A 27,015-nucleotide genomic window follows, 5' to 3' on the forward strand; every position below is an offset into this window, starting at 1 on the left:
GGTTCAGGCGGTAATGCAGGCGATGGGGAGCAGCAGATGAAGCTTCGCTCACTCACCCGCCGCTCACCTCCTGCTGTGCGGCCCGGTTCCTAACAGGCCACGGACTGGCCCAGGGGTTGGGGACCCCTGTTGAAATTGGTAACTAGAGGATACAGTAGGAATAAAGCTCTCCTTTTCCAAACATGGAGGTTGAGGATCACCTGCAACTGGGGCTCCTATCTGGAATTATCCAGTAACTGAAAACTATAACTGTGGATAGGATTTGGATTGACCCACAAAAAGGAAGAGGGAAATGGTTCAGTTCATTTGAACCAAAGATCACACCAGTTGTATCCTTTTCGTTCCTCACTGTTGCATAAGGAGTGGATGTTTCACTCACAACAAGGAATGATACTGCCTTTCCCAGTTCCGCTGGAGAAGGAAGTTAATGACCACACCCTGAGCTTTGGGGGAGAGAGCTGTACCCGGCAGTGTCAGCAATTCTTGAAACAACTTGGATGGAACCCCAACCTGATGCCACACCCACACAGGGCATTTCTGGGCAGAGACTAGCCCTTGGGAGATATAAACATGCTCAGCTGCATGGCAAGGATAAACAGCAATCCATCCTTAGGGCATGGGCAGGCCAGAAACAGCCCAACAAGAAAGGTCCCTCACCTGTTCTAATCATCAGGCTAGGGTCCTGTGCAATAAACACGTGAGGATAGATAGAGATGAAATCTGGAAAGGAATTACAGGTGGTAACTGTGGACCCAGTACAGTACAGCTGTATTGACCATTATGGCAGTCACTAGCCCTACATGTGACTGTTTAATGAAAATTTAAAATATGGTTTCTAGCTACATTTCTAATGCTCAATAGCTACAGGTATTGGGCAATAAAGATTATAGAACATTTATATCACAGCAGAAAGTTCTACTGGACAGTGCTGGTCTAGAGAACCTCTGCTTCCCCACCTCGTGGAGAAAAGACAGTATAAAGGGGGCGCATTTATTGTCACTGTTCCAAATGTACAAAAAAAATTAGAAAATAACCCCCACCTCAATTCCCCCCCCCCAAACATTCCTTCCAACACAAATAATTTTTCCCAAAACCACAAACATAAACTGGTTCTGGTATTCTCATAAACAGTGCAGCTAAGAAACAGTTTAGAGAAAATTTAACAGGATTCAGATTATATCCATTCTGTCCTCTCAACCCTGAGAGGTAATAATCCCATATGGGTCCCAGTCCTCCCCAATAGTTTTCCCATCTCTCGTGGAAGAGTCCTTTTACAAAGTGGTGTTTGTGGCTGCTGCTTTAGAGATCCTCCTGTGCCTTCTTCTTCTTCTTGGGTTTTTCTTCTTGAATTACAGGGGGGTTTGTAGCCTCTCGCTTTAGATAGCTAACAAAATCACTTAATTCACGGCCACCCTGAAAACAGAAAGATAACTCTGAAAATTTAAACTTTTAAAGAACTGTGGATTTTCTTTTTCCCCAATAGGGAGACTTGAATTTTTAAAAGCACATTAGCAACCACATATATGGACCATGAGTTGAGTTTCCAGTTACATAAACTCAAAGAACTGAATATGTGTCTGTGTGTGTATGTGTGTGTGTGTGTATGTATTTGTGGGGAGATGAGACAATGCACTTACTTCATATTTCTTTGGATTCAGCTTCTTGTTGGCTGGAGAGAAGTAGATGGTAGGAAAACTGGGAAAAGAAGAAAAGAGTTGACAAATTTCAGATTCCAGAATAACTCTGACATACACTTCCCTAATAACTGCTTCTAGGAGTAACTTCTCTTCATGATTTCTAATCTGACCAGATACTATTTTCCATTGGTGGCTACGTTACATCCTATCAAAACTCAGAAATATGAAAGCTCACAAGGTCTGTGGCAGTCATGTGGGCCAACGCTGCAGAACTTTAAGCCAGGAAGGCATTGGTGGTTCTGTGCTCAACTGGAATATGAGGACTCTCCAAACTATGCACAATACAGAAACAGTTTACAAGCTTATTTTTTCCTATCAGTTACCTAGATACTTTTACTAGTTTTTAATCTACTTACCCTCTGACTTCATATGGAGAAGGCACATCATTGGCTGTGGCATCCATCTTGGCTATGATAATATTTGGGTCTTTTCTGAGCTGTTAATAAAAAGGTTAGATCTTTAAATTTCAAGTTTTCAGTGACTGAGGGACACAGTCAATTTAGGACTTAAGACAATCTCATTCTTTAAAAGCTTGGATAAGTTTTGCTGCTGAGATAGGAAGAGTAGTGATACTTGCACACAGTATCAAACTTTCCATAAACTTCCCTTTTCTCTCTTGGTTCCTACACATTAAGACTCTATATACAGACACCTTCAAAATTACCTGGCCTAAATAAGATATTATAAGGGCTAAGCCAAGTGATTTAAGATGAAGGAACATAATGAATTCATATAAGCCATTACCAAAATTCAGAAGCCAGGATACTTTTAACCACAATCTAGATTGAGTCTGAGGAGTGGAAAGTTAAAGCAGGTATCTGAGGCACTGCACAGGCTCAGAGGGCAGTCAGGAGAAAGTGAGTAAACAGTAGAGAGTTGAAAAAAAAAATCTACCAGTTCTTAGGTTCCGAACTAATAAGGGTAACTAAATAGCCAATGCTGACTATGTATGTAAACCTCCCAACTCAAATTTAACTTCAGAATATGGTTCAGACTTACCTTCTCTCCCAGTTCTTTATACTTAGGCTCCAGATTCTTACAGTGACCACACCAAGGAGCATAAAATTCAATCAGCACATCTTTATTTTCATCATTCACTATTTCATCAAAATTTTCTGCTACCACTACCTGGGAAACACAGAAGATTCTCTAGCTGGTAAGGCGAGTTGAATACATTCATGAGCTGTATTTGTTTCTGAACCCAATCCCTCTCAAATTTGTTGTGTTGCCACTAAAAATATGTTACTGAAACCCAACTCATATTTATAGACTTTATTAAGATATTACCATTCCCCAGAAATCAACTCATTCCCATGTCTGTCACCTGTCAGACTAAGTTCAGGAAGTCACAGGAAACAAATGCTACCCAACTCTTCCTTAAAATAATCTCAGAACAACAATATTAAAACTATTCTTAAAACTATTCTATTAGGAGTTAGCTTGCTCTGCCCTGAAGAGTAACCTAGCCCTAATACAAATATCATCAGAAAATTGTACTCCTGCCCCTATTAAGCATTATGAACTCTGACAATGCTTATTTTATGATGAGGGAGGTGAGTACAAACAAAAACAGAAACTGAGTAGCCAACATGGTCTTCACTTAGCACTTCCCAGCATTTTGGGAATAAAGAAATGAGGAGAGACAGCTGTGTAGAGGCTTGGGGAGGTTGTGCGCGCCTCACCTTTACGGGCCCGTCATTGCTCTCTGGGATAGGCTCAGACTTCAGGTATCTCTTCAGGTTGCCATCGAAGTAATCCTGCAGGAATCTCTCAAGAGCCTTGCCATCGCGCCTGGTATTAGAAAAACAGGATCAGTTTTGTTAACTTACTCCCACCATTGAGAAAACTAAAAACCATTTCTTAGAATAGTTTCTACATAGTTTAAATTTCAAGGCTAGGAAGTAACTGGAAGTTTTAAAAAAAAAAAAAAGGGAGCCCTTGTTTCTCAATATGCAGAACTACAGACTGAACAAGAAAGCAACCACCTTCTTGTATTTCTAGTGTGTTCTTTGTGGATTAGAAAGGTCAGAGAAGGAAGAAAACATTGGTCCTTCTGGAAATTCAATTCTGCAAAAGAACCAGGTCCTATTTTGTTGCTCTGGAGAATAATGCCTATTTATGGTATCTTTTTTTTTTTTTTTTTTTTTTTTACTGATTTCACTCACAGGAAGATTTTCTCTTGTCTTAATCTACTGAAGTCTCAGAAGGTGATGGTCAAAACTGTCTGGGGTCTTAAAATCTTTCCAATTCCCTGAGTTTACTTTAGGCCAATGTGGTATTCCAAGAAGAAAAGACATTCTGTAGGGATGGGAGGGGACTGGGTTGGTCTGAAATTACATCAATCTCAAAGAGACTGTCTAATGTTCTCTATCTACTATTTTTAATGGCAGGGTGGAAACAATCATGTAAGAATTCCAAGCTGCCATCCTTTTGTTACTTTTCAAAATTTATTAAGAATCATGATCCTTAAAGTATCTATAATTAATTGAAAAAAGTGACCGTCATGTCTTCATTACAAGACCTAGCTTCACATTCCAATGTTCTTCTTTATAAATCCTCAGTACGGTAAAAGGCTTTAATAGTTTCTTTGAAGAATCAAATCCCAAACCCACGCTAACTTGTGACTCACGAGAACTCCTCCTGCATGACAAACTTCTCTCCTTTTGCAGTTCTGATAGCAACAACAGGAATCTCTCCAGTAGTGCTTTCCAAGCCAAAATCAGAAAGTTCATGGCTAAAGGTTTTGCGGCTAGCTACAGCAAAGTTGAGTTTCTTCCCAGCATCCAGGAATTTCTTTGCCACCATCATCACTCTATAGGAAACAAGAGATATTTATGCCAAGATTATACCAGGGTGGTAAAGCACTTCTGAAACCAAGAAGCAAGAGACTAGAAAGCAACATTTCATAGTCCCTGCATCCCTCTGGAAACAGTCTGAACTTGTGTTCTTGGGCACTGACATAGGATTATGGTGTACTCCAGGGTCTTACTCAACTTCACTGCCAAACTGGTGGTACCCAAGCAAATAGTCCATTCCCACTGAAACTTGCTATGTTATATAACTATAAAATATTGCAGGCATAATAACTAACCCAAAAAGAAAATTTATAAGGATAAAATACACTGAAAGTCTCAATGGGCAACAAGGCACAATGTGTTAAAGGACATTTTAGATGACGTTTTCATCTTTTACTGGGAGGTCAGGAATCAGCTGTGTCACAAGGCAAAGGAACACCTATGGAAGATATGCCCAACAGATTTTGGAAATAGTTTATTTATCCTTACAGCTTCAAATCCCATTTTCTTATCTGTTCTCACATCACACATGGTAATAGGATAGTTAGAAGGAATTGTTTATGCACTGGGTAAACTTGTTTACAAAGGGGAAAAATTATTCTTATTACCTGTTTCTCCAGTAGTTGGAACCTTTAGCATTCTTTTCATAGTCCACATCATAGTAGGCTATAAGTAAGTCCTTGCCCTGTATCAAATCTTTATTGTCTTCTGTCATGTGAGGGCAGATACCAAAACTGAAATGATACAATCCATTATCAAATTTGGCTGGTTTATAGCTATATTATGGAATTATCATAAAGTAACTAACAGCACTTAAAAAGGAAAGAAATTTTCAATATATAGGATAAGTACCGAGTAATGTAACTTACAGGACCACAATAGGAGTTCTAGAACCCAAACATTACTACTTTAATATAAACTCAACTACTATCATTACAATCCCATGAATGAGGCTATTTAATCTAAAACATGGCTCTGCTTAATAACTGAGATAAACAAACTAAAATGAAGCCAAGAAATCCCAAAAGTATAAAGAGGTACTCACATGTTTTCCTGAATAAATTTTTTAATCTTTCCACTGGTCATTTTCTGTTCTGTATATGCCACAGTCCTGTCCTCAAACTTGTTAATCAGATGTGACGGACGAAACAAGGTGATACCCCTTTAGAAAAAAAAGTCTTAGTAGGTAGAGAGCAAAAGAACTGTCTCTCACCTTTTATTTAAAGCTCAGACCATCTACGCTTGCTGCCACTTCTACTATCACCATTTAAGCACATAAGGACTCTTTTCTGGGACCACAGCCTTGGCAACATGACCTTCTCATCAACGCTAAGGAGCTAACCACCTTAATTTCAAGTGCAGTAATTAGGTATGATGATTTAATAAATCTGGGTTGCAAAGTTAGAATACCTTGGTTCTATCTAATTCTTGCTCCACCACTAACTTCAAAGACCTTGGGCCAGGTATCAATTTAATTCTTCTGGGCTTCAGCTTTTACATCAGTACAAAAAGGGGGTTAGAGTAGATAATTAATTTCCAAACCTTTAAAAACAATAAAAAACAGAACCCAACTTACCCCAAAGCCCCAATATGTACAATAAAATAAAGCAGAACTTGCTCTTATTGGAAGGTACCTTGCCCTGCCAGTCTCCTTGAAAATTCAACTCTCCCATACAGTAAGAAAATTACTTCATTAGAGAAAATATATTTAAGATTCCTCCCAGCTGTAAAAATTCTATAGGTAGGTATATGATTATAGATAATGTTTAGCTTGAGTTCATTAAAATTTCTTTTGTTCTAGATTTCTCTATATGAATAAACACAGTTTACAAAGTTTTCTCTTGCTGGTACTACGTTGCCTCTCTCCCTAAACCAAGCTTTCCTCATTCCACCGGAACACTTAAAGGAAATTCCTTCTTTACTTTTTTTTTTCTTTTAATAAATTTATTTATTTATTTTTGGCTGCACTGGGTCTTTGTTGCTGCGTGCAGGCTTTCTCTAGTTGTGGCAAGCGGGGGCTACCCTTTGTTGCGATGCGCAGGCTTCTCATTGCGGTGGCTTCTCTTGTTGCGGAGCTCAGGCTCTAGACATGTGGGCTCAGTAGTTGTGGCTCGCGGGCCCTAGAGCGCGGGCTCAGTAGTTGTGGCGCATGGCCTTAGTTGCTCCATGGCATGTGGGATCTTCCCGGACCAGGGCTCGAACCTGTGTCCCCTACAGTTGCGGCAGCCAGATTCATAACCGCTGTGCCACCAGGGAAGCGTCCTTCTTTACTTTCTAACCTTTTGTTCAGCTACAACTGAACCCCAATTTGGTTCTGAGTCACAGGTTTATATCTAGTACAAGCGTTCCCAGAAAATATCACTATTCTAACTATCAATATCTTGCCTCTTGCTTCTCTTTCATTCATTCCTCCTCCCCACACTATACACACCTGTATACAATTTTATCACTTGTTTTGGGCTAGGTGTCAGCACCTTTAAGTCCTTATATCCCTCTCTCAACTCTTCCAATGTTAACCATTAACTTTATGTCAGTTAAAACACAGGCATTTTCATAGTATACAGGGAAACTACATAGCAAAAAGGGACCTAATATAAACATGCTGGGCAACCAAGAAGGTGAATATGTCTCAGATTTTTTTTAAAAGCATAGTTACCAATTTCAGAGCAGTTATTGTCAAAAATTGAAATCAGTTCTAAATGTGATCTTTAATGATGTTATGGCATTGGGGTACACATGAAGAACTTAAGACACCCTTCATATAAGGTCTTCTAAATAAGACTTCTGATCAGAGGCTGATAGGCCAGTTTTTTTTTCTTTTTTCTTTTTTTTAAAAGATTTATTTATTTATTTACTTGGCTGCCCCGGGTCTTAGTTGCAGCACACGGGATCTTTGTTACAGCATGTGGGATCTAGTTCCCCGACCAGGGATCAAACCCAGGCCCCCTTCATTGGGTGGGCAGAGTCTTAGCCACTGGACCACCAGGGAAGTCCCGCTGATAGGCCACTTTTAATGGCAAGTGTGAGAGGCAGACACAGTGAACAAATCTAAGGGTAACAGGCTGATATGTGGTGTGCTTAATGAGGCACAAGTGGCTCCACATCATTTACAGACCTGGTGTCTCTTAATCTAAAAGGCAGTGGAGCCTCATGGTTAAGCCCAACAACTGTGCAGCTAGACCTTCTAGCTGCAAAGGTTCAACCCCAGTTCTGCCACTTACGGCATGTGAAGCTTAACCTCTTTCTGTGCTTTCTCCTCTGTAAAATGGAGATAATGACAGCTCTGTCTCAACAATTTGTTAAGAGGATTAAGAGTTAACAGTACACATAGCACATAGTAAACAGTGCATATTTTGTTAAATATAAATAAATAACACTAACCCTTGCCACGCTTTTCTTTTTACTCTATGTGCTCACCTTGAGTGATCTCCTCTAGCTCCATGGTTTCAATAACCACTTACATGTGGTTGACCTATAAATCTTTTATCTCAGTTCAGAACTTTTCCTGAATTTTAGTCTCATTTATCCAATTGTCCAATGGGTCTTCACCACCTGGATGTCTCAAAACTACTCAAATTCACTGTGCCAAAATAGAACTCATCATCATTCCCCCCAAATTTGTTTCTCTTCGTCTTCTTCATAGCTTGATGATGATTGGCCCAGTTATCCAAGTCTTTAGAAACCTAGACTTACTGTAGATCTGCCCCTTTTCACACCTGGCTAGGGGCCAAATCCTATTGTCTACATTTTTTATACACACTCCTTCTTCTTCATTGCCCCTAATACTGCCTTAATTTAGATTCTCAGATGTCACCCTTAGTTTAGACTCTCTTGACTGCCTTGCCATCCCTCCCCTTTCAAACCACCACTATATGGGTGCCAGCGTCTTTTCCCCTGAAAACACAAAATTAATCACATTACTGTCTAGCTCAAAGTCTTTCAATGGCTCTCAAATGTCTAAAAGATAAAATCTAAATTTTTCTGTATGGCACTTAAGGTTTTCTATAATTTGGTCTCTGCTTACCTCTCCAAGCTTACCTTTCACTATGACCTCATCCACGAACAATACTCCAGCAGTACTACAGGTCCTAAAACGCTTAGGTTGTTTCACATCTCGGGGCCCTCTCTCCTGCTGCTCTATCTGCAATAATCTTTATCCCCCACCATAACCTGCCTGGAAAAACTTATCTTTCAAGATATACCTCAGAAGTCACCTCCTCTACGACATTTTTTGATACTACTCCCCACCCCAAAAGAAAAAAAAATCATTCCCTCCTCTGTACTTCTGGTACACTCTGCCTAATTTCTACCATAATACATATAATGCTCACTTACACTTGTATTTTTAAATATATTCACTGTCCCCATTACTAGATGCCCCTCAAAGGCAGCAACAGTTTCCAGAACTTAGCTTACTGCCTAGTATGTGCTCAATAAAGCTCTTGGAAAAACTAGGCTTAAAAACCACCAGTTCACATAATACCACTTGGTCAAAGTGTGCATTTACAAGGGCATTTAACTCAGTTACTTACTCTCCATCATCATCATACTTGTTCACCAGAGATTCAACATTGGTGTGTGCAAATCGGTAGTTATCCCTCAAGTTGCTGGCTGCTTTCAGAAACTCAGAGTGAGTGTCACTGAATAAATCCTTGAAAAAACCTATATAGAAAATGTCAAACACAAGGAAGAAACAGTAAATGCTGAGAAATATTCAAAACTTTAAAATTCTATTTTTTCAAAGTCTTTATCTTATTATGGATAAGCAAAGCAAGATAGATAGGAGGACTGGGTCTGCTTTGCCATGACTACTGAGGATATTTGATGAAATATTTAGGATAAGAATTCCTTCTCTCCCCTTAAAAAAAAACTTTTTTGAGGAAGCCAAGGGAGAGAATTTGTCAGGGTTCAAGTCTTAATTCTAGTTTTTCACAGTTGAAAAATTTGAGCAAACTGCCTAACTCCTTAGAGTCTCAGGGACTATTTCAGGTGTCAGAGGATTAAATAAGGTAGTATGTCAAAATAAACTGTAAATTAATTCACCATATTTTTTTCTATGTCTTATTTGTCTTTAGAACTTCAAATCTAGTAAAGTGCCCGAAACCTAAGTGTTTATTAAATGTCTACTTACGGTTAACTCCTTGTAAAATATACAGAATCAATATCCAGAAAAGAAGTGACTTTTAGTCAAACTTAAATGATAAACCATCCTCTACTGCCAGAAAGTCAGTTTTATTACAGTAATTAGGAGATTAAGAGAACACAAGCTTGTATGTTTAAATTTATTTTTGTCAAATGTATTATACATTACATTTAAAACAAAACAAAAAACACTCAAGATGTAGAATGTGTTTAATTGGCTCAAGTTATTTTAAAAATAATGAGATATTGCAACACCCAAGAAAGCAAAGATTGCTGTAAAAACATACACAAATCCTAGCAATTTGATCTTAAATTGTAAATTCCCCTACAACTGTGAAAATAGCAGACACAGAGGTTTATCGTTTACTTATATCCTCCCACCTTAAAACCCCATTTTCAGTTTTAAGTACCCTATTATTTGAGTTAAATCTCAGGAGTTTACGAAGTGATAGGAAAAACTGAAGCTATTCCTATCTTCTTTAACTGACATTAAATCTTTACACCTGAAAGAATACCAGGCCACTCAAATAAAACACCAATTTTTTCTACATTATAGTAATGCTGACCTAATTTTGCGAGTTGTCTTTTCAGCTGCCCCCAAGGTTTCCTAAACAGTTTTAACTTTATTGTTTACTCAGACATAGAGGGCTTTTGAAACCATACTGATGATTTTGTGGCATAATCCAATTTGCTACTCACCCACCACAGAAGCATCTTTATCACTAATGAACTTTTCAAATTCTTCCTCAGTCCTGAGAGGAACTGAAGCTGGTCCAGCCTGCTTCTTCAGGTGGCTGACAATTCCATCTTAAAAGACAAAATGAAAGATTATAGCAACACAAATTTATAATTTTTGAAAAGGTAATCATTCACGATTTAAAGTTTAATAAGTTCAAAAGCATATACAATGAAGTTTTCTTCCTGTCCTTTTCCTTGTTACCCAGTTTCTTCCCTACAGGATAACATTTCAGTTTTTTGTATATCCTTCCAGACATATTATTCACAAACAAGCAATTCCACATTTTTTCTTTTCTTTTCTCCTCAAATGGCAGCACACACATATGCTGTTCTGTATTTTGTTTTTGTCATTTAACACAGCTTAGAGATAATTTATGTTAATATACATAATGAGCTACCTCAATCTTCTTTATAGCCACATAGTGTTTCACTGTATGGATGTACCATAATTTATTTAACCAGCCACAACTGATGAACATTTGTTTCCAATTTCTTGCTGCTGTAAATGATTCTGCAGTAAACAACCTTGTACTAACGTCATTTTACACATGACTGAGTGTATCTGTAGGGTAATTTTCTAAAAGTGGATTCACTGGGTCAAAGAGTACATGCATTTATAACTGTTTAACTGCCCCCTCAAAGAGACTATACTTATTTATATCCCTGCCAGTGATGTATTAAAGTGTTTATAACAATACAGGTAATACCTTTGTGCATGTTGTTCTCTGCCTAGAACAATCTTTCCCCATATATCCACCTGGCTTCCTTCCTCACCTCCTCCTTTAGGTCTTAATTCAAAATGTCATCTTCTCGGGACCTCCCTGTGGCTCAGTGGTTAAGAATCAGCCTGCCAATGCAGGGGACACAGGTTTGAGCCCTGGTCCGGGAAGATCCCACATGCCACAGAGCAACTACGCCCGTGAGCCACAACTACTGACCCTGTGCTCTGGAGCCCACAAGCCACAACAACTGAGCCCACGTGCCAATTACTGAAGCCCGTGCGCCTAGAGCCCATGCTCTGCAACAAGAGAAGCCACCGCAATGAGAAGCCTGCACACCGCAACGAAGAGTAGCCCCTGCTCGTTGCAACTAGAGAAAGCCCGTGCGCAGCAACAAAGACCCAACGCAGCCAAAAATAAATAAATAAATAAAAACAAATTTTTTTTAAAAAGTTATCTTCTCAAGGAAGCCTTCCCTAACCATTCCTTGTAAACTAAAACCTATTCAACCCCCAACACTCCCTTATCTCCTGCTTTATCTTTCTTACAGCACACTTCACCCATCTAATACTCCATCCTTATTTATTTTTGTCTGTTTTGCTGATATATACTTAACTCTAAGAATAATACCTAACACATATCAAGTTCAAGAAATACCCACTTTGCAAATGAATTAAACAAACAAATCCTTTATTCTTAAGTGGCACAGTCACATGTAGCCTTGCATTTTAAAAGCAGAAAATGCAGTGCCTTGGCTATCTTGTTTCAGGGTTTAACTATATACAGGGTCAAACTATGCCATGAACCAGATCCACCCAAATCACATTTTCCTATTTAGGTGAAATGGGCTAGGTAAGTAAACTGTTTAAAAATAATAATCACACACAAAAACACAAAAAATCTTTTGCCCTTTAAGTCTAGTTGACAGACCATTATTCTGTTTTCTTCTGGGCTCAGTGCTACTCCTCTGTAATACTCCACCTCTCCCACCCCTTTCTCTTCTGAGTACTCTAAGGATTTGCTGACTGACTGAGACAGAGTACTGTTTAACTGTTTCAACATGATTGAGTCTATTTTGTTTCTTTTAGAGGTTTTTCTTTCCTTCTCTCTCCATTCATGATTTTTCCTCTTAAATGTTTTCCTCAACTCCTCACAGAGGAGGGGTTGTGTCAATAGGTAAAATGAAATCGGATATGAATTTTTTGGCCTGCAAGGGTATTGTAATTACTATATCACAATATAAATTATTATAAAGAACTTTACCTCAGGGCTATGATGAAAAGTGTTACTTTTCTCCCTGAGTATTTAAAATTCTCTGGAAGGTATAATGGGAGTGCTGAGTAACCAGTTGAAGCAGGAAGGCAAACAGCATAGTTCTTAGAATACATGAATAAAATAATCCATCTTAAGTAGCCAAACATCTGATCACCTAGTCAGATGCTGAGAAATTCTTGAGTTTAAGAAATCTATGTACAGCCCAAGTGAGATTATTTGCCTAGTAGCAGTCTGGTTGGGTTCACATACAATATAGTTTAGACCTAAGTCCAGAGAAAAACATATCAATAATTCTAACTGCTAAGTCTACCCTGAGCTAATAAAATCTGAATGGTAACATGTGTTCATTAATGCTTTTAAGATCAGGAAAAAAAAAAAAATGAAGATTTTACCTTTTGTTCTTAGACATATCAAATTTTGAGTGTTGGCTAAATGACCTCAGTTGGGCCAAAATACTTATGCATTGAAGAGTTATTATCTACTACATGTGGAGAAACTAGGTACTGGGGATAGAGTAATAAATACACCAAACAAGGTCTCTGATCTCCTGGAGCTTACAATATAGGTAAATCTCCAAATAAATCCCCAAATAAATAATACAATAAATCTTCAAATAAGTAAACAATTTAAAATATCAGATAGTAACCAGTGCTATGCAGAGAATTAAGAGGATGGTAAGAGTATGACTGGGTGGCTACCTTAGGTTTGGTGGCCTGGGAAAGCATCTGGAAGAATTTTTTTTTGGGGGGGGCTGTGCTGCGCAGCTTGTGTGATCTTAGTTGCATGACCAGGGATTGAACCCGGGCCACTGCAGTGAAGCGCCGAGTCCTAACCACTGGACCGCCAGGGAATTCCCTGGGAGGTGAAATTTAAGCCAGGATCTGAATGAAAGAAAGGAGCAAGCCATGCAAACATGGGGGAAGATCATTTCAGGCTGTGGACACAGCTAGGGCAAAGGTCCTAAAGTGAAATAGTCTTAAGTCTTAATATTCTTTTTTTTTTTTTTTTTTTTTTTTTTTTTTTTTTTTAAATTTATTTATTTATTTAATTTTGGCTGCGTTGGGTCTTCGCTGCTGCACGCAGGCTCTCCCTAGTTGTGGTGAGCGGGGGCTACTCTTCGTTGTGGTGCGCAGGCTTCTCGTTGCAGTGGCCTCTCCCGCTGCGGAGCATGGGCTCCAGGTGTGCGGGCCTCAGTAGCTGTGGCGCAAGGGCTCAGTAGTTGTGGCTCGCGGGCTCCACAGCACAGACTCAGTAGTTGTGGCACACGGGCCTAGCCGTTCCGCGGCATGTGGGATCTTCCCGGACCAGGGCTCGAACCCGTGTCCCCTGCATTGGCAGGCGGATTCCCAACCACTGCGCCACCAGGGAAGTCCAAGTCTTAATATTCTTAAGAGTTAGACAGGGGCCATCTTATGTACAGCTTTGTATACGAGTAACAATCATACATGCTGAAAAAAATTCCACATTACCTAAAATGCCCAAACTGAACGAACCCCTTTCCTCTCACCTTTTCATAATAAAAAGGTAAAATATGCCTAATTATTTGATAGACTCAAGATAAAACTGTCTAAAACATACTTTCTCATTAATTATGGGCCCTATGTACAGGGCCAGCCCACTTACCTCCCAAACTTCACCTGTCATCCTTGCTAATTATATTCCAGCCACAAGGTCTTTCTGTCCCTTGAACATATCAAGCTCAGTTATGCCTTAGGGTCTTTCTGTACCTGTTTTCCCTCTGCCTGGAAAGCTCTGGTCCACATCTTCTCATGGTTAGCTCCTTCCTATCATTCAGGTCTCAGCTCAAAGGTTACTTCTCTGATCACTCATAATGTGGTACTCCCAACCCCAATCACTATCACATCAGTTTTATTTTTCTCCTTTAATGCTCTTATCACCAACCGAATTTATCTTATCCACATATATTATTGACATTAAACATTTTTTAATTGTGGTAAAATATATATAACATAAAATTTACCATCTTAACCATTTTAAAGTATACAATTCTGTGGCATTAAGTACATTCACATTGTTGTACAACCAATCTCCAGTAGTTTTCATTTTGCAAAACTGAAACTCTATTCATTAAGCAACTCCCCCACAGCCCTTGGGAACCACATTCTACTTCTGTCTCTGTGAAACTGACTAGGAATCTCATATAAGTGGAATGACACAGTATTTGTCTTTTTGTACTGGCTTATCTTACTTAGCATGTCTTCAAAGGTTCACCCATGTAGTAGCACATCAGAACTTCCTCTTTAAGGTTGAATAATATTCCATGGTATTATATACAATTTACATATAATTAATTATTATTAATATACTACATTTTGTATATTCATTCATCCACTGATGGGACACTTGGGCTGCTTCCACCTTTTTGCTATTGTCAATAATGCAGCTATAAACACGGGTATACAAATATCTCTTCCAGACTCTGCTTTTAATTCTTTTAGTTATATACCCAGAAGTGGAATTGGTGGATCATATAGTAATTCTATCTTTGTTTTTTTAGGATCCACCATTCTGTTTTCCATAGCAGCTGCATGCACCATTTTATGTAAGTCCACAACAACAGTGCAGAAGGGTTCCAATTTCTCCACATCCTTGCCAACACTTGTTCTTTTCTTTTTTTCTTTATAGTAGTCATCCTAATGGATGTGAGGTGGTTATCTATATGTATTTTTAAACTTGTGTGTTGCCTTCTTCTCTTCATCTCCCAGAATGTAAGCATCACAAGAGTGGGAACCTTGTCTGTTTTATTTATCAATAAATTCTGGGCACCTAGTATATCTGGAATATCTGGCACAGAGTAAGTACTGAATATTTGTCAAATAAAAAAATGCCTAGTAAGCCTTATAAATCAAGTTCAAGTATTTTCTATATTACTTACATAATCTGTTCAGTTACAGAAGTCTTTTGTTAGCTTCCAATCTGACCTCTTAGGTGAGCAATTTTTAAGACTTTAAGTATCTTGTATAGAAAATGTCATGTTCCCACTACAAAGAACAGGGTACTTAAACAGATCCAGTTTCCAGAATGTAATCCAGGATCCTTACCGGCAGTCCTAGGCCCATCATAAGCACCTGCTTCTTCACCATCTCTAAATATCTTCAGGGTTGGATATCCACTCACTCCATACTTATTACAGGTGTTTGTGTTGGCAGTACAATCAACCTAAAGATTAAAATACATGAACCACTTGTTATCCAAAAGCCTGCTGCAGGCTCTTCCTATATTCCCAAAATATTAAGAGTGGTCAAATCAAAATATCAAGCAATTTTTGACATATCCTACAGAACATTAGATTTTAAAGGCAGACTGGTGCTTGGCTAGCTACATCAGAACCACCTAAGGAACTCTAAAATTTAGTTTCCTGGGCCTCATACAAAATGCACAAAAGACTATTTAGATTCTGCCCTTAGAGTCTCTATTGTCTAAAGCAGTGTTCTCCACCTTTTTCCTGCCCCTCAGAATATGCAAAGGATAAATCACTTAAATTAGTGATAGTGGCTTACTTTGATAATGATTATCATCAGTGGGATGTATTGATATATACCCCTTAGGTGAGCTGGGGTATAATTTGATTTGGCAAGTCACCTATGGTTATTAGCAAAGGTACTGATACTTAAACATGCTCCCTGAGCTAGACTGAATCTGGGCTAAACTATAACATGACAGATCTATTGAGACCTATCAGGAAGAAGAAAAACAACTTCCATCTATTTAGCCACTTATTCCAAACTAGGTAATGCCATCAGCACTTTGCATGTATTATCTCATTAATCTTCATAAGATTCTGAGGTATGATCCCAATGCCTTAACATAAAGTTCAGAAAAGTAATGCATCTATAGTAACACAGACTATAGCTACATGAAGCAGGAACAAAATCATGACTGAACTCTTTTTTTCTATGGCAAGCTGCCACAGAACATCAGGATTAAAAATAGTTTTCAAAAACAGTCCTATATATGTATGAACTATTTATCTGAGGCTGGCCGAGATGTGAACTTTTAGACCGGAGCAACTAGGGGTTTACTACATAAAATTCTGGAAGCATTAGTTTGACTGTAAAAGCAAATACTAAGTTTACAGTTGACCAGTTAGTTAATACTTATCAACGTCCTCTTGTCATCTTCCTATTCCCATCACTGTGAATAGCGTATAGTAATTTAGGGAACTCATTTACTCAATGATAATTTTCCTCTAAACTTGACTATTGTAATTTTACTTTCCATGTTTGCCCCTTAATTTTTATTTACCATATATTTTACTTCTTTCTTATGCCAGCATTTCCCTTAGTTTCACTACTTGTAATCTTTTGAAACCATAATTAACACAAGTCAGTTGTGTATTTGCCCAGAAACTAGTGTTCCCTCTTCTTCTTAGCACCGTAAGAATAAAGAAAATCAACGTTAATTTTTACCAACTACTATTTAAAATACCTCATTTCCTTTAATGAAGAATCCACCTATACTCACTTTTGCTAATGGGACTATTCCTTTTAATCTGGTAGCTGCAGCTTCATATTCTGGGGCAAGCTTTTTGCAGTGTCCGCACCTATACAGATATATTAAAGAAAAAAGGCAAATATATCCTATAAGTTTGTTAATTTTCTCTAGGAAGAATCTCAAATTATAATACTACTTTTGACTAGTAGCTGCTTCCAAAAGCAAAAACATCACCTGAACAACATCCAGTAGTGATAAGGTAAACCAGAGCTCTCAGAGGTAAAGCTACCTTCTCTAGCCTGAGGTCGACTCTATAGGACTGGCTCAGTCCAGAGCAGCATCTACGTTCTCAAAAGTGCAATGGGGTGGCGATGGGGGGGGTAAATTAGGAGTCTGGGATTAACATATACACATTACTATATATAAAATAAACAAGGACCTAGCACAGGGAACTATATTCACTATCCTGTAATAACCTATACTGGAAAAGAATCTGAAAAAGAATATATATATATATATATATATATATATATATATATATATATATATATATATATATATATATATATAAAACTGAATCACTCTGCTGTACACCTGAAACTAACACAGCATTGTATATTAACTATACTTCAATTTAAAAAAAAGATTAAAAAAGTACAATTGAGCCCTGAAAACTGTAGTCAGAAGTATAAGCCACATTAAAGAGGGAAAGGGCTCAAGCCCTTTTGATGAATTAATGAGGATAAAATAAAGGGCAAGACAGCAATAATCCCATTCCTGGTAGCATTTCCTAAAGGAAGGTACGTATTTTTCCTTAGAAAACCAGCACTGTGGTTCTTAAAAATATAGTGGTTGAAACCTTATAAGGTCCCAAGTATGACATTAACTCTTTAAGAGTCACAATCAAGTACTTTTTCTCCATTCCTTGAATATGACTCTTTGACCAGAAACCCAGTTTGAGGGGGGTTAGTCGAATAAGGCCCAAAAGGTGCTCAGTTGACATACTTTAACAGCTCGATGGAGGCTTTTATCCTTCTCAGCTGAGTTTCAACATAGCGTGAGAATGACATATTTAAGACAGCAAGCTTGATTTTTACAGCTACACAGTTCACCTGACTATAACTACTGATGAAGATAAAGCATTATGCCAATTAGAATATTTTCCCAGAGGGCCATCATAAACACCTGTTCCTCTACCCAGAAAGCCCTAACAGTCCCACAGGCACACTGTACATGCAATGTGGGTAGGGGCTTATCAGTACACAACTAGCACCAGCTAGGTATCATCTCTTCAAAAGCCAATCAATGGCTTGCAGAGGGATCACTGGGAGAACGTGAGTAGTTCTGTGACCTCCCCACAGACAGCAAATATAGAATTAGAAAACAGAAGGAAGGAAACACAGAAGAAATTTGAGCTGACATTTCATAGCCAAAAGTCTCAAAATTTATTTTGTTAAGTAATGGATGGATAAGTAACTTGGAAACATTCTGCCCCCAAAACTTGTTTAAAACAAAGAATTCTAAGAACTTATATTCTTCAAGGTCTTTAGAAGTCCTATTCAAAAATAATCATTAGAAAGCTTAACTGAAAGAGTGATATAAAAAAAGACTATAATATTAGATGTTGCTTAGGGTCACATACATATCTACTAAAAATATAAAAGAACCAAATGATAAAAACCAAATTCAGGATGGCGAGTGTGTAAGATGGGGAAGGGGTACACAAGGGACTTCAACTGTACTGGTTTTATTTTTTAGACTGGGTGGTGAATAAATGGTATTCCTTATACTGTGTTTCACAGATGCACATTTTACCATATCTGAAATTAGGATGTGTCTTGCAATCGTGTCATAGTTTCAATGGTAGCATTTCTCTCTTTGTGAGACATAAAATATATTCATTATACCCTCTGTATTCTATAGTAAATTAAAAATTCATGTACGTGGGTTGTAACAAAACTACACAAATTCCAACTGATTTAATAAAATAACCAACGTATCTGATAAACCTAAGCTTTGGGGAACATAAGGGTGCAAAGGTTAAAAATGAATGTGTATTAAAGAGAACAAGAATTGGATCTGGGCCTTAAAGATTTAAGGCTTCAGACAGGATGGGGTAGGGTATTTTAGAGAAGGGGAATAGTAGAGCAAAGTTAAAATTACTAGTGAGAATGATGCATTCAAGAGAACTATGGGGACTTCCCTGGTGGTCCAGTGGTTAAGAATCCGCTTTCCAATGCAGGGGACGTGGGTTCGATCCCTGGTCGGGGAACTAATCCCACATGTCGCAGGGCAACTAAGCCCGCGTGCCGCAACTACTGAGCCCATGCGCTCTGGAGCCCACGCGCCACAACGAAGAGCCAGTGCAGCCAAAAAAAGAAAAAAAAAGAAAAGTAATCAGGAATAAATTTATCAAGAGAGGCATAAGAACTGTACACTGAGAATTACAAAATATTGGTTAAAAAAACCAGAGAACTATGAAGGGTTTTTTTTTTTTTTGTTAAGAGATAATAAATGTGTTATATGTGTTAAGAGATTTCTGTTAAATACGTATGTAGTAATTGTTAAGAAGACAGACAACAGATTTAAGAAGTTTCACCTCAACTACCTTTAAACACCTGAAGAGAAAAAAAAAATAGTACAGAATAATTAGGCCAGACCAGTGGGTCTCAACACAGATGTATATAAAAAATATCCATTAAGCATTTAAAAAAAAAAGGGACTTCCCTGGTGGCAAGTGGTTGAGAATCCGCCTGCCAATGCAGGGGACACGGGTTCCCCTGGTCCAGGAGGATCCCACATGCCACGGATCAACTAAGCCCATGCGCCACAACTACTGAGCCTGAGCTCTAGAGCCCACGAGCCACAACTACTGAGCCTGCATGCCACAACTACTGAAGCCCACGCGCCTAGAGCCCGTGCTCCACAACAAGATAGGTCACCACAGTAAGAAGCTCGTGCATCGCAATGAAGAGGAGCCCCCGCTTGCAGCAACTAGAGAAAGCCCGCGTGCAGCAACGAAGACCCAACGCAGCCAAAAATAAATAAAATTAAATAAATAAATTAAAAAACAAAACAAACCAAAAAAACACTTGTGTGCCTAGGCCCCACCCCCCTGGGACTTACTGAATGATTCCTCTAGGAATCCAGGAGATAACCAGAGGTGTAGGAGGAGTGTGTATAAGTGGCAAGGCTGGGACTGAAAACCATTGCCTTAAGCACTGTTAATATCCACAACATCATCAAGTGTCCAAAGGGAGGACCTGTCTAACAAGTTCCAATAAGACTGGAGGAGACTGCCCTTTTTAAATTCACCAGGAATGGAATTTAGGTGGATTTTGAAGGTGATCATCAAGTTTTACCACTACTTCTTTCACCTACTACTAGATAATACTAAAACACAAATAATCCCATTCACCTTCAGGGATGGCACCCAGCAGTTAATAATGACTCCCAACATATACTCACCCAACAATCATTACTTCATGCCTGTCATGTGCCTCATGCTACTTTAGGCTCTGATAGAAGAAAAACTGATATAGTCCTTTCCCTGTAGGAACATCAGTCTGGCAGGGGTGATAGTATTATTAGGTCCCAATAGAGAGGAGGGAGCAACCAGTTAGTTGTCCAGGGAAGGAAGAAATAACTTTTGAGCTAAATCTTGTTGAAAAGATCAACTGGGGGTGGGGAGAGGAGGGAATTCCAAGTAAAGGAATCAGTATGTATAAGAAAAAATATTAAATATTCCATTTTATACTATCTACGTGGTCTTTTTCTATAATCTAGAAACACTGTTATCAAATATCATCAATTAATACTACTGTCCTAGAGGGTAGGGCACAAATCTACAACACAGGTAGATGCTGAAGACTTAAGACTGACTAATAAATATTCAGAAATTATCACAAACATTTAAATAGTTCTATTTACTTCCAGAGAAATTCAGATACTCCCATTCTTACAAACTATATAGATGATTGACTCCATAATGGAATTATTAGTCTACAGGGTCAGCTGTAAAGAAATCTTTCACTTTCACTTGTAAAATGAAAGTGGAAAAAATACCCTAAAACAAATGAGAAAAACAACTTGCTCAAAATGGGTCCATTTTACTCTTAATAAGCATTCTTTAACTGTTCCTATCTAACTTATAACAGGAGTACAAAGCAGTTAGAGAGCATTTCCAGCTGAGATATTAATAAATAAAACAGTTGAATGGGAAGAAATAAGGACATCATCAACAGGAGACTTCCTTGATTCCAAATTACTCATTCAGAAAACTGATCCTTCTTGTAGGCATTGTGGAGGATGACTTTACCTTCCAGACCAATTACATGGCGACACCACAGCAGTGATCCACCCAACTTTAGGGATAGTTTAGTGCACGATGGGATATGTAGTTTTTAGGGAAGCACATGCAACAATTTAAAGTAGCATAGATCACTTTCAATCAGGGGGAAAAAAATCTGCTTTAAACTAATAGTCTAATAGCCCACAATTCTCCAGCAATTCAGTTCTTGTGGACCCCTGTAGTCACAGAGGCACCTCCCAGTTTTGATACAACTCCATACAGCCATTCTAATTACAGTAACACTCCCTCAAAGCTAACAGCATGGTTACATGATTGGGAAGAGTTGTTCCTAAGAGAACGTGATTTCTAGTGATGTGTAAAGACCACCTATGATGTGTAATCAGTACTGCCAGTTAGTCGCGGGAATGCCCTGGATGCAAAACCTGTCAGAAGCTGAAAACAAAATGTGCTGCCTCTAAGCACACGCTACTGGCTCAGGTGGTCTTCATTATAGGACTCCTAGTGTAACCCTCGAGTCAGCTGAGCCCCTGCAGAGTGAAGACCAGAGTTAGAAGCAAGTGAAAGTTATCCACCAACTTTCTTTTACTGAGACTTTTGAATACAAATGGTTTTTAATTAAGGGTCATTGTGGCAGGAGAAAAATTAAGTACTGTAATTAGCGTGGTTATACTGAGCTGTCCCTAGCGTTAAGATAATCATTGTTTGCTATGGTAAAGATGTGGGAGTTAAAAAAAAAAAAAAAAAACCAACTCAGGTTTACTGGGTCAGAAATCCTATTTGCTCTCTCCCCACTCCCACCCCACCCCCAGCTTTTTATTTCCAGTTAGTTCTATCCTAAGGAATTTACATCCTAGTTCAGTTAAAGCACTCTCAAGTGGAGTATTTCTCCAACACTGATTACTTTCTCACTGGGGTCTTCTTTGGCATTTTTCAGAAATCCTAATTAAAACTAACCACTTAGACAGATCCTGACGGAATTACTCTGTTCACCTACTCTTTTTAATGGAATTCTGCTGGTGCTGAGAAATGATCAGTTTAATGGAGAAAGTGTTCACCTGGCGATGGACAAATAACTGCCTGCCTTAAGAGAGCACTTATGACCATTCTGTTGCCACTCTGACCTTGGCTAGAAACCAACGGCTGCGTGGGGCAAGAAGAAAAGAAGTATCCTGGGGGCCCAGGGCCTCTGCACTTGGTGAAACGTTGGCTTCCAATAAAAGGCCTTGAGATGCCTCGTCTATAGAATGGAAAACAGTAACACGGACTCACCCAGAAACTCTAAAGATACCAATCGAGGAAGGGTGGGGTGCAGGGGGTGAAACCCTCTGCAGATAGGAAGTGCCGCAGGAGCACGGAGGTAAGGATGTGGCCCTGCGCGAGAGGGGCCTTCGCGCTCTCCTTCTCAGATCTCGCTCCCAGGCCGACGTCTCCGCTCTCCGCCAGGCAGCTCGGCTCCCCGGTGGGTGGAAAACCTGCCGGCCGCAGCCGGGCTCGCGGGAATGATGGAGGGCGCCGGCGCTGCGTAGGCCCTACCGTCCCCGCGCCTTCGCCCCCTGCCCACCCGGCCCTCCCTCTCCCGCCCCGGCTAAATGCCCTCACCAGGGGGCGAAGAACTCGACAAGCATGAGGCCTGCAGAGCCCGTGTCGGAGATGCGACTCTCGAAGTTGTCGTCCGTGAGTTCCAGCACGTCAGAGGCAGCGGCGAGGCGGGCCGCGGCGAGGAGCAGCGCCAGGCCCGGGAACAGCGCTAGGCGGCGGAGGCGCATGGCGACGAGGTGAGGCGGAGGCAGCCAGGAGGGTCAGGGTTCGGCGGGGACTGCGGAGGCCGGGGGGAAACCACGAGCCCTCCGCCTGCGTTCGCGCGTCTGGCCCAGACAGCCCGGCAGCCGGAGGTCCCAACCCCCCAGCCCGGCTCGGGCCGCAGTGTGGCAGCCGCCGATTGGCTGTGCGGCGCCTGCGTCGGGCGGGCGGGACCAGCTGGTAACCGCCGAGTGGCCGGAGAGCGGGGCTGGGCGGAGGCGTCGGGCGCCGGGGCGAGCGAGGCCGGGAGGGTCCTGGCTCCCGGGACTGGTGCTGGGGGTGGGCCCGGGGCGAGCCGGAACCCGGGATCGGGCGGGCTGGCGGAGCTGGACGTGCGGCGCTGCGGCACGGGGAGCCGACCCTGAGCTTGCCCCGCGTGGGGAGAGCCGAGCTCAGGGGGCGTCAGAGCCGGAGGCGGAGGAGTGAAGTCAGGGCTGAGTGGGCGGGAGAGAGCCTGGGCAAAGGTGAGGCCCAGAAGTGGGAATTGAGAGAGGGAGCTGGCACCCGAGGGAGCGCGTTGGAGTGGACACACTTGGGACGGGACACATTTTCAAAATGTCAGGCTGTTGCATTTTGTCCAGTTCCTCTTAACTTGGTTTTTCTTTTGGCGGCAGTCCCAAGCCCTCCCACTGACCCACCTCATCACATTACCTGATACCTCAGGTCCAGGTGGTGCCTGAATTCCTCTTTGTCCAACCCCGGGACTCCTGCTTTTTGTGGCTGCTGCTTTTAACTAGAAATTCTGTCACACAGGTGAAGGTGCCTGTCCACTTAGTCAACTATGCAGATTCTCTGTAATGACTCCTGTCTCATTTGTTTCAAAAAGCCTTGAGTCTGGGTACAATGTGTTTGTCTTCTTAAGGGCAAAGAGGTTGGGAGGAAGGGAAGAGAACCTCTAAGGCTTGGTGCAACCCCAAAAATGAAATGACACTCGATTCTTTTATTTTCTTAACAGACATGGCCACTTATCACCCAGTAGGACACATGCAACTGCCCCGGGCTGATGCCATTCGTTCCCGACTCATTGATACTTTCTCTCTCCTTGAGCATCTGCACGGCTTGAGCCAAGCTGTGCCACGGCACACTATTCGAGAGATACTTGGTCAGCAGCCTGTTTCTTCACTAGGATGAATTTAAGACTCCCATCCACACCCTCCAAACAGTAGGAAGCAGAGAGGCAATTTTAAGGGTGGAAAATTCAGGGGAGATTGGTTTGGTTGCTAGTTTGGAAGTTACACCAAACTTGATAAAGGCTTTATAAATAAAACTCTGAATCCAGGAGATGGAACCCGTGTCACTCACTTTTAGGCCTAGGGTAACTATAAGCCCTGGCTGACTTGGAAGTTTCTACCAAAGACACTTAAAACTTTGAGGGTTGAACCTGCAGCCTTTATTCTGGGCATGGACAGTGTTGGTCATAAGCAATAGGTTAGCTCTTACTCCAAAATAGTATTAGTTGCTGTGTGAAGGAGCAGCAAGGTAAGCCCCTGCACTAGGGGGCCCATTACATAACCAGTGTTCCTGCCCCCAATCCTACCTGCTCTTGATACTCCCAAAGACTTCTTTATATATTTATCCACTGTCCCTTTTTTATTTTTGGTGTAGATCCTTCCTGTCAGAAGAAACTTACGTTGGGAGATCAACACCAGCTTGTGCGCTTCTCCATTAAGCCTCGTCATGTAGAACGGATTACACATGCCCAGAGACTGATGAGCACCCTTCGAGTGCGCTGCAGCGAGCGTCCACCTCTTTCCTTGTGGGCTGGATGGGTCCTTGAGTGTATCCTTTCATGCCACTCATTTTTATCGCATGGCTTTACGGTCTCTCTTGCCTCATCATCTGCCTATTGACTTATTTTTCCCTTCCCAATCTCCATTTTCTTCTCATTCTCACCGGCTCTGTTCTTGCGCTAATTATGTCACATGCCTAAACCAGAAAGAACTCCACTCTATGTTTTCTTAAGAGAAAACAGGTCCTCTCTTCAGAAACTTTATCATCTTCCTCATCTTTCTGAATACAATTGTACTGATGGTTGAAATAGGTGAGAACTCACATTGAATGAAAGGGTGGGAGTCATTGTTCCTTTTAAGTTGATCATTTTACACATTTGAATGTTATTTGAATTGTGATAGGGACAATTAAGTCTCTTGGAGTAGGATTTGTGCAACTGCTAAGACCTAGAAATATTTGAAGGGCTCTGAAGTGTAGTAGATAAGGTAGTCTAGACACTTAGAGGTGGGGTGTAGTAGTCTCACAAGGAATTGGAGATGGGAAGACCAGTTGCATTTCTTGTGTTAGTCTAATAATTTGAATGAATCTTTTCTAATAGAGATATTGGTACCTATCAGCAAGTGATCCAACATTTACATTTTTACAAATATGTTTAGAAAGATTAAGTACAAATAAGAAAACTCACAATGTATGTAAAGTTACAACTAAGATATTAGATGAGCCAAAAAAATGACTTAAAGAGTAGATGACTCTAAAACCAATCATAAATTTTATGAAATGTATTAAAAGCAAAAGAATGTGTGGAGAATCAATGACCTCATTTGATTATCATCTCAAACAAACTGCTCAGAAAGGACAGTAGAAGTACTCACTTCCTTGTTTCATCCTCACTATTTTGGGAAAGTTTCCCACTTTAAAAATAGTCTTTTGGACTTCCCTGGTGGCGCAGTGGTTAAGAATCCACCTGCCAATGCAGGAGACATGGGTTCAAGCCCTGGTCCGGGAAGATCCCACATGCCACAGAGCAACTAAGCCTGTGCACCACGACGACTGAGCCTGTACTCTAGAGCCCTAAGAGAAGCCTGTGCACCGCAACAAAGAGTAGCCCCCACTCGCCGCAACTAGAGAAAGCCCGCGCAGCAACGAAGACCCAACACAGCCAAAAAATAAATAATAAAAATTAAAAGTAAATTTAAAAAAATTAGTCTTTTAATGGAATCAGGTCAAAGGCATTTAAATACACAACAGTATTTGGTGTCATTGATCAACTGCGGTATACTATATGCTTTGATAATGATAATTGGCAAGTATTTGCCTTGTGGGATTAGGGATATAGATTTCAGCCTTGGAATAAAGTAAATAGCAGTAAATATATGGGATTCCCTGGATCTAACAGACAAATCAAAATAGAATAGCACTAACCATTCTTTTTGGTAAAACAGCTGAATATGAAACATTATCACTGTGCCAGAGGATAGGTGGATTGCCTGAGTGGGAATCACCTGGCAAGCTCATGAAAATTGTATCTTATTAAGTACATTCTCATGGTAGAAACACAGGAGGGATTTTGCAAAGGGAAATAATTTGTGACAGATTTCTTTGAATAGACTAATTCGTGTGATAAACATTAAGACTTTGTTTAGACTTTTAAAAAGCAATTTTCCAGATCATAAAGAATGCTGTTATAGATAAGGAACAAACAGTTCTCTAGATCAAAGCTCCCCAATCTTTTTTGTCTTATGATTTTGTTTCCCAGAAAAACATATATAACCTTGAAAACCTCCATAGTAATTTTAATCATTTTATTTTATCACATTTTTTCTGTGATATGGAGAAGCAAGTTGAAGTAAAAATGATAATTTAGACCAACATGTTGCTAAATATTGTATTTTAGTGTTTATTATATAATTTTAATAATCATAAAATGTAAGCAAATTTTTACTTTTGCCATTTTATAAGTGATCATGCTTTTTTTAAAGAAAATATATGATTTGTCTACAAATGAATTTTTAAGTGACATTATATATTAAGTTCGGTTTGGGGATCAAATATATTTAATTTATGGTTTTTTGGGTTTTTTTTGTCTGTGTCAAGTGGCTTGCGAGATCTTAGTTGCCTGACCAGGGATTGAACCTGGGCCCATGGCAGTGAAAGCACCGAGTCCGAACCACTGGACCCTGGACTGCCAGGGAATTCCCTATGTATTATATTTCTAAATTTTCTGTTTCTTTTAAAAAGTTTAGATATAACATATATTAGTTTTAGGTTTACAACATTGTGTATTGTATGTTAAATACATGTTATATGTTAAAGTGTAGGTGGAAATTTAATTATGTGTTTGGGCATAAAAA

The 27,015-nt window shown here is 40.0% G+C and overlaps 2 protein-coding genes across 8 annotated transcripts in view; one reads left to right on the plus strand and one right to left on the minus strand.

Annotated features, from left to right (window-relative positions):
• Positions 1 to 974: 974 nt before the first annotated feature.
• PDIA3 (protein disulfide isomerase family A member 3) lies at positions 975 to 23,061 on the minus strand. The gene is made up of 13 exons (XM_059913431.1): positions 22,733 to 23,061; positions 16,852 to 16,930; positions 15,429 to 15,546; positions 10,334 to 10,441; positions 9,025 to 9,154; positions 5,538 to 5,654; positions 5,101 to 5,226; positions 4,327 to 4,509; positions 3,380 to 3,488; positions 2,697 to 2,825; positions 2,054 to 2,133; positions 1,638 to 1,695; positions 975 to 1,413 (listed from the first exon to the last, which is right to left on the minus strand). The coding sequence occupies exons 1-13, from the start codon at positions 22,897 to 22,899 to the stop codon at positions 1,300 to 1,302; spliced, it is 1,518 nt and encodes a 505-aa protein (XP_059769414.1). The 5' UTR covers positions 22,900 to 23,061; the 3' UTR covers positions 975 to 1,299.
• A 1,564-nt stretch (positions 23,062 to 24,625) lies between these two features.
• STRC (stereocilin) overlaps positions 24,626 to 27,015 on the plus strand; it is a 35,291-nt gene continuing 32,901 nt past the window's right edge. For all 7 annotated transcript variants that reach the window (XM_059913423.1, XM_059913425.1, XM_059913424.1 and 4 more), the window contains exon 1: positions 24,626 to 24,712. The gene's annotated coding sequence lies outside the window, so the exon portion shown is untranslated. The remainder of the gene's footprint in view (positions 24,713 to 27,015) is intronic.

Source organism: Balaenoptera ricei, chromosome 2 (genome assembly GCF_028023285.1).
Source record: "Balaenoptera ricei isolate mBalRic1 chromosome 2, mBalRic1.hap2, whole genome shotgun sequence".
Taxonomy (NCBI): domain Eukaryota; kingdom Metazoa; phylum Chordata; class Mammalia; order Artiodactyla; family Balaenopteridae; genus Balaenoptera; species Balaenoptera ricei.